This window comes from Haplochromis burtoni, unplaced genomic scaffold, assembly GCF_018398535.1.
Source record: "Haplochromis burtoni strain Fernald_Lab_line unplaced genomic scaffold, NCSU_Asbu1 Contig_61, whole genome shotgun sequence".
Classification (NCBI taxonomy): Eukaryota; Metazoa; Chordata; class Actinopteri; order Cichliformes; family Cichlidae; genus Haplochromis; species Haplochromis burtoni.
This window is the reverse complement of record NW_024582422.1, coordinates 1,614,168-1,622,135: the sequence shown is the minus strand read 5'-3', so window position 1 is coordinate 1,622,135 and position 7,968 is coordinate 1,614,168. Positions and strand designations below refer to the sequence as shown.

General features: G+C 39.9%; 1 protein-coding gene across 1 annotated transcript; it reads right to left on the bottom strand.

Moving 5' to 3' along the window:
- Positions 1–1,715: 1,715 nt before the first annotated feature.
- Positions 1,716–7,708, bottom strand: LOC102293650 (C1q and TNF related 7). The gene is made up of 3 exons (XM_005923025.2): positions 7,501–7,708; positions 5,593–5,826; positions 1,716–2,829 (listed from the first exon to the last, which is right to left on the bottom strand). The coding sequence occupies exons 1-3, from the start codon at positions 7,520–7,522 to the stop codon at positions 2,201–2,203; spliced, it is 885 nt and encodes a 294-aa protein (XP_005923087.1). The 5' UTR covers positions 7,523–7,708; the 3' UTR covers positions 1,716–2,200.
- Positions 7,709–7,968: the final 260 nt, after the last annotated feature.

Sequence of the window (7,968 nt, the reverse complement as noted above, 5' to 3'; positions counted from 1 at the left end):
GGTCGATAATGATTGTCATTACAATACTAGGGAATTTGTATATCAGTAAATTTAATTTCTGCTAAAGTGGACCTGTGATGCTTATTTTCTTACCCTTCCTAATAAAGAAAGAAAGCTTACAGCCATCTGAACAGGAGTCTATGCATTTCTACTATGAAAAACTAAGTACAGTTGTTGATTTATTGATTAACTGATCACCAGCAAGTTTGAGCACCTCTATTAAAGCAGATGTTTTAGCAGTTTGCTGGTCTGGAGCATTCAGGTGTGTGTTAACACAACGCTTCTCAGGTCTACTCGGGACTGGACATCCCAGCAAATTCACCATAAGGTCAGACCTTGAAATTCTCAGAGAAATGGGAAAAAACCCCCACTCCATCCAGCTGGTTTGAGAGATTAGGGAACACTGATCTCAAAAGACATAAACATAGAACACAACAAACACAAAAACTGGGTTGAAGACTCAGGACCATGACAGAACAAGTATGGATTTTATGTGGAAGGGGAAAGCCAGGAGAAACCTCTACTCTCTAAAAAAAAGTTGGCAGCATGGTTTACGTTTGCATGTTGGCAAGACTTTTGGTACAATTTTAGTTGGACAGATGAGCCCAAAGTGAAGATGTTTGGTCAAAATACACAGAACTATGTTTGGCAAAAAAATCAACACTACACCTCATACCCCTTTGGCTTGTCTGATCACTGTAGTCACCAAGTGGACCATGAATTCTTCTGTACTATAGAGTCAAATGTAATACCATCAAGAGCTAAAGCTAGCCCAGTGGCCCAGTCAAAGTCCAGGCATCAACCCCACTGAAATGCTGTTGCATGACCCTAGGAGAGCTGTGCATGTACAAACCTCAATCAACTGAAGTCACATTGTAAAGAAATGTGGGGAAGAATTCCTCCAATATGAGAAACTGATAAAAACAGAGAAAATAATTGCTTCAAGTTGTTGCTGCTAAAGAATGATCCAATAGCTGCTGAATCATAGAGTATGCTTTTCAGAAGAGTCCTGTGACAACATCTTCACATGACAAAATATATACTGTTACAAAGCCAGATGTTCCTATTAAACATGGTCAAAGTTTCAAATAATAAGGTCAGTGTACAAGCAGTTCCTGTGAGCCAAAAGTTTAGACTTCCTCAGTTTACAAGGAACAGCCATTCAGAACAAAGTTTTCTTAAACAGAGGGAGAGGGAGTATAATTCAAGCAAAAGTATTATTCAGCAGGAAATTTGCATAACAGTTCCTCCTCCACATAAGCTGTCTAAACTTCACACACAGACACAACCAATTGGCTTAAAGCTCTAAGATTTTGCTATACATGCTAAGGGATCTCGGCTTGCTGAGGAAATAAAGCCTGCTCATCCCTGTCTTGTATGCAGCCTCTGTTTTGGTCTTTCAGTTTGGCCTGCTGTTGCTGTGGACGCCCAGGTATTTGTCACTCCTCCAACATCCCATCCCAGGATAGCCATCGGGCAGTTGCTGCCCTTTTTCTTCTGAAGTTGACGACCATCTCGCTGATCTTACGCTTTGTTCATATTTTCAGCTAGCTTAAGTAAAAAAACAAAAAAACCCAAAAACCAATACAAACTCTGGTACACAACTTTATCTTTGATTTTTTTTATTTCAGTATCTTATTTATTTGTTCACATGATTGTTTCTTCTTTTTTTTTGTTTGGCTTTAGGGGCCAGGATATAGTTTTAGTTGGTTTTCGTTGCTATCTGAGGTAGCCAGGATTGCACCATCATTTCCACCACGTCAGAATGGTCTCTACGTTTCATATTATGTTTTTTTTGTGTTAATATTTCTTGCACTAAATAAAGCAAAGGAGGAAGTTCTTCTCTGCAGCTGTTGTTTTTGGAAATATCACCAATAACAAACACATGGCTGGCCTGTTTTCACTTTTCAGCTTTCTATTGTCCAATAACTTTGTCTCACACATGTTTCAGTTTTACTTCTTTTTGCAAATGGAAACATGTAAACCATTATTACATTTCAACAATGTTTATTTGATTCCAATTAAATCATGAACATATAAAGACTTTATCAAATAATATACTTTTAAAACAATAGATAAGTCTCCATTCTAATAATATAACTAGCAATACAAATATTGGTATAAAAATATAGTCTTTATATGTGTGTGTGTGTGACAGTGAATAGGAGCTTGTAGTTTTCTCTCTTGAGTTTTTCAGGCTCTATGCGTAGTCATCTGCTAGTGTGTCAAAGTAGTTGCTGTCTGCATAGATAAGGAAGCCAGAGAAGAGGCTGTCAGCCCAGCCAGCATCTGCAAATAAACCGTTCTGGTCATGGTAGAAGATTTCCATCCACACCTCGTCTTCTGGATTCAGGTACATGACGGTGGACCCAGATGCCACGTCATGGTTTCCTGTATTGGCATCAAAAGTTTTGATGCGATACTGACCATTCTGCACCAGACCGATAGCCAGGTGTTTGTTGGCCAGTGTAATGTCATAGGAGAAATAATAAATGCCTGGGTATGCACAGATGAACTTGCCCGTCTGTGGGTTGTAGTGTCCGCCTTCATCGAAGAGGATCTTGTTGAACTTAATGGGGGTTTTCTCTGCAGGGTAGCTGCTGGTGATTCCCGCAGAGAAAGCAGATTTAGGCATGAGGCTGCCACATTTGCAGGTTCCCGCAGTGCCCCGCGGTCCTCGTTTGCCCTTTTCCCCTTTCTCCCCGTCGGGTCCTGGAGGTCCAAGCAAGCCACCATCTCCGTTCTCTCCCGTAGGGCCTCGTTTGCCTGGAGGGCCGCGGTCACCTCGTTCTCCAAGTTTACCTGTCGGGCCTACCCTGCCCTTCACTCCTGAAAGCAAAACACAATGCTTGCAACATCAGTCTCTAATTGAAGGATTCAGTTTTACTACTGTTAAACCAGAAACACAGCTCCCCAGTCATTGTCAGGGATTAAGTCAACCTTTGAACAAAGCCACTTGACATTCAAACTGGCTTGATTAACCCGTCGGTGCATTCAGTCAGCACCACTGTCGCAGTAAATACCCTGGAGACAGGCAACATTGTGATTGTGATTGTTTTTTTTCTGCAGGGCTTTTCTTAATAAGTGGCTCCATGTTCAGTTGAAAGTGAATTCCTGTTTCCAGGCATAATGGAAAACACAGGTGAATGACGTTTATTTATCCCTGACAGATTTATGGCATTTCAGACTTCACAGGCTGATATTAGGATAATATTTCTGTTGGATGAGGCTAACAGGTACAGCCCTTCCAAATATTTTGTAATAACATTATGGAAGATTTTCCTATGCTAAAACTGTACTTTCTGAACAATCTGAAGAAGTTTAAGCTAATCTGCCTGTAGAAAACCATGGGAAAGTTCAGATATACCCAGCTTATAGAGTATAAGCAAATTTGTTAGCATTACTGTGATGCAAAACCTAAAGTTTACTGCAATATATCTACACATTCACACACCTAAACCCACAAGGATGCTTTCTAACAGAAGCAGCTGGAGATTGCATATGACTACCAAGGCTGCATACTGCTACCAAGGAATTTACTCAACACCGTGCATGAACCAGGATACATCAGGATTAGTTTGTGATATTTTGTTGAGAACACCAAGACCGTGTTACACAGTTTTTCGTACTTCAAATTGTTGTGTGTTTGTGAATAAATTCAGATCTAGTACCAGCAAGTCCTTTGCTCCAAATTCCTGGATGCAGATCTACGTATTAATCAGTTACGAGTGGTGTAGCCAAACCACATCACTGGTAAAAGTTTTGTGCAAATCCATCCATAATTTTGTAATCCAAATAGAGGGAAAGAAAAAAACCCGATCCAATCACATAACCTTCTTGGCAGGAATAATAACAAAGAATGCCCAGGGTAATATGGTTAGTGCAGCAGTTATGCCTCTGAATTTCATCACAGTCAAACAATCAATATGTGGTTGAAGTGAAGACTTGTTCATGATAAATGAAGGAGAGATGATATCTGAAGATGATTCAAAGTGTTGCATTTGTACCTTACAGCTTTTTTGTGTAAACTTGTGCAGGGTTTGTGCTCTTGGGTAAGATGGCGCCGATGTGTATGGCTCGCCGTCTGTTCCTCCACGTTTCTGTTTTAATGTTTTTATTTTGTTATGATGTCGACTCCCTGCTGGTCTATGATCGCCAAGTTTTACTTGATCTGTTTTTAAATCACCTCTTAAAACACATTTATTTACCTTGGCTTTTAGCACAGCAGGACTTGTTGATGTCTCTTAATATGTTTCTTATTAATTATATTATTTTTAATTTTAAGATATTTTATATGTAATTTAAACTGTTTCCTCTCTGTTTTATATTTGTAGCACTTTGATCAACATTGTTGGATGTAAAGTGCGTTATAAATAAAGATGCTATGCTATGCTATGCTATCTGATGTGTGCGAGGACGTGAGTTCTAGACTTAAGGCATGACTTTATAAGTATTAAAAACAATCCTTACATTTGAATTTTTTAAAATTATGTTAGTTTGTGCAATTACTTTTGAGCCTCTGACAATGAGAAGTGTGTTTAAAAATGAATAGTCAATGCAAAATAATCACTTTGCCTCTTGAATTACAGCTAAAGATTGCAGGATTGCAGGGTTTCAATAGTTCTGTGTCTTTGATCATGTAGTGACTGTTTAATTTAAAATTCACTGTAATGGAGGCAAAACTAAAAGAAGGATGTCTGAAACAGCACAGTAAGGAGAACAAACACCAGAACTTTTCACTAAAGAAAATCCTTTTACAAATCTGTCTTTCTCATCCACTCAAAGCTACTTCTATCCTCTTCATCTAGCACAGATTTACCTTTGGCCTTTAAGGATGGGTAGTCATTGTCAACTTTGTGGCTCCATGTTCAGTTGAAAGTGAATTCCTGTTTCCAGGCATAATGGAAAACACAGGTGAATGACGTTTATTTATCCCTGACAGATTTATGGCATTTCAGACTTCACAGGCTGATATTAGGATACTATTTCTGTTGGATGAGGCTAACAGGTACAGCCCTTCCAAATATTTTGTAATAACATTATGGAAGATTTTTGCAACACATGCAGCATCTGCTTTAAAATAATCAAACTGTTTACACCCAGGATTTGCCATCTCAAGCTAGTTTAAAAACTATAAAGCTAATTCGAAAATGAGTCTGAGCGACATAAACCACCATTCTAAGGACAGACACATTACAAGCACTAATTAAATGTATTGCATGTGTGCATTTTTCTTTCTCAATCATAAGCTGGCTCCCTAAAATGGTCCTCAGAACCTGTGGCAGTAACTGTACTTGATACACTTTATGGCAAAGGTGCACCTTTTTCTTGTTTTTTATTACAATAAATGTTGGCATTTCACACACAGTGCTGTCTGTAATGATCAGATTGAGGGAGTTGGAGACCTGATGTGTGTTTACATTGACTTCCCCTTTATTGTTAAGCCTCCAGTCCTGTAGGAGAGATCATTTAATAACTTTCACACACATCATTTTATCTTTTCTATGCGCCAGCTTTTTACTTCACGCACACACTGGCAGTATTTCTTTATCAGCAGACATAAAGTAATACTGTATCTGTTTCATATTATACCTGTGTCACCCTTTTCTCCTTTTTCACCTTTCCTGCCATCTCTGCCATCTCTTCCTGGGATACCCACATTCCCATCTGCTCCCGGGGGCCCGCTGGGACCTGGTTTGCCAGGCAGTCCGGGTGACCCAGGAACACTGCAGATCAGTCGTGGGGCTTTGAGCTTGGTGTCAAACAACTCTCCCGAGACACAGGGCCACAGACAGACAAATCCCATCAAGGTCCACATCTTCAAACCTGTATATACAGCCAAAAGAGAACATTAATATAGATGTTTGTGTCTCCACGTTAACTCACAAAGTTCCGAGCAACTCTCAAGTTAGTTTTGTGTTTGCAGATGTTTGGGCAAAGGAGGCAGATAACGAACAATAATGAATCAGTGAGTCCAGACACTTAGCGGTCCTATTATATTGATCAGTGCCATTAAACACTCAAAACGTTCTTGTCAGGGTGTCAGACAGAGAAACTGCATATCAGTGAATCAAACTTGTGATCAAATGCAGCATGAGGCCAGATGTGATTTTTGTAATGAGAAGCAATTGCTTCTGATTCCTTTTCACACGCCGATGTTCTCATCCTGCCACAGATTTGCATGTAATAGACTTCAAGCGAAATCTTTGTGTCTGCTCCAAGTCTTGTCTCTTTTTGTGCCAAAACATTCCCGAGCCATGACATAACACCCAGAACAATTTCTGTCAGGGGAACGCGATCATGAAGCAATGGCGTTATACATTCATGTAAGAGAGAAAAGAAGGAGACATGATCACACCTCTATTTCTGTAACAGAACCTAAAGCAGGCATTAAAAGCAAAAACACTTAATGGTGATTCTGCATCCTGATGTTCAACATCAAACATTCCACAGCAAAGAAATCATATGGAAACATACCGAAAATGTCTTCCGCTGTGTGAAAATCTTTTGGATTCACAGATTTGATTATTACACACACACACACACACAGATTTGCCCATGTGGGCGTGAGAATGTGAGTTTTGCATCTGCTGCTTGTCTCTGGTCAGCGGGGGCGTTGGAACATATGTGTCAGGTCTACAAAGAAGGATAATCCCCTTGTCTGCCTTTTCAAAAAATTTATTACGGCATGTTTTTCTTTGCCTTTACACATTTGGTTTGTCTGTCAGTGCACCATGCAAGCACATTAGACAAATTAGGTGCATACTACATGATGAGCTAAACAGGAAGGAGACACCACACATACACGCAGGCTGCTCTCCTCCTTCTTGTAAGAGTAGTATGTTTTTGATTTTGAGGGTAATGAACTGGCCACAGAGCCAATGTGAGGTCCTGGGAGAGAGAAACCCCGCCCGCCATCTCCAGTCTGCAGCAATGATGTCAGCATTAGTAAAAACGCTGTCTTTAAAGAAGTGGACAACTGTTTACACACACAGCTGTGTTGTGCATGCAAACACATCCAAACACAGATAAACGCAGTCCTTCTAAGCCGCATTAGTAATATGCGTTATTTAAAAGCTCCTGCTGCATAGCGCTCCCTAAGAGATGTTTATTTACTATGAAGATCTAAAAAAGCTCTTTTCATTCATTTGATCTTCTTGTAAACATGTAGAGCGAGGCAGACTTTGCACCCAAAAAAAAAAAAAAAATCCTTTACTGAAAATAAAGGTTTTCATCCACTTTGACCGACAGCTACTAAAGTGTTTCTGATGTCAGAAATAGATGCATGTGAAACAAACACCAGACATTTTAGACATGTAACTTCTTTTCATTGCATTATTGCACTGCAATGCAATCTGACTATACAAGCTTAGAAAACACGTGTGGGTAGAAGTACTCAGTTTTGAGCAGAAAGTTTTCATCACTTTTATAAATATTCTGAACGAACAACGTCTTGTGATAATAAACCAGTAGACAGAGACATTTAATCCATGTTCTTACCCAACACTTGGCAGCTGTTCATCCCCAAACCAGGTCAAACTTCTCACTCTTGAGTGTCTCCGTCCTCCTATCCGCTCAGATTCTCATCTTTCACAAGATTCGAGTCCCCGTTGAACATGTTACTGTCAGACATCTATGTGCAGAGATCAGCTGCTTGTGCGGTACAGCAGCACAAGCAGCAGCCAGGACTCCTTTCAGTGCAACTCTCTCTCCATCCCTCCCTCTTTCCCCTTTATCCACTCCCTTCTTTCTGCCTCATAAATGTCCTAAGGCAAACAGCCATTAGCCAGGCAAGCCCAGTATGTGCATACAGAAAAAACTCCATTATGTCATTGATGAAGACTCTTTTAGAGTGAGACTCCCAGTGTAAAAGTCAGAAACTGGAATCTTCTAGATTAATAAATGACAGAACTCATTTGTGTCTAGTTGACCTCGGTTTTAATTGTATTTCTGACATTTACCCCTAGA

Coding starts and splice junctions, on each gene's coding strand:
- LOC102293650 (XM_005923025.2), bottom strand. CDS start 7,522: ATGAACAGCTGCCAAGTGTTGG. Junction 5,827..7,500: donor GAACAGCTGCCAAGTGTTGG/GTAAGAACATGG, acceptor CTGTATATACAG/GTTTGAAGATGTGGACCTTG. Junction 2,830..5,592: donor AGGAGAAAAGGGTGACACAG/GTATAATATGAA, acceptor TTTTGCTTTCAG/GAGTGAAGGGCAGGGTAGGC.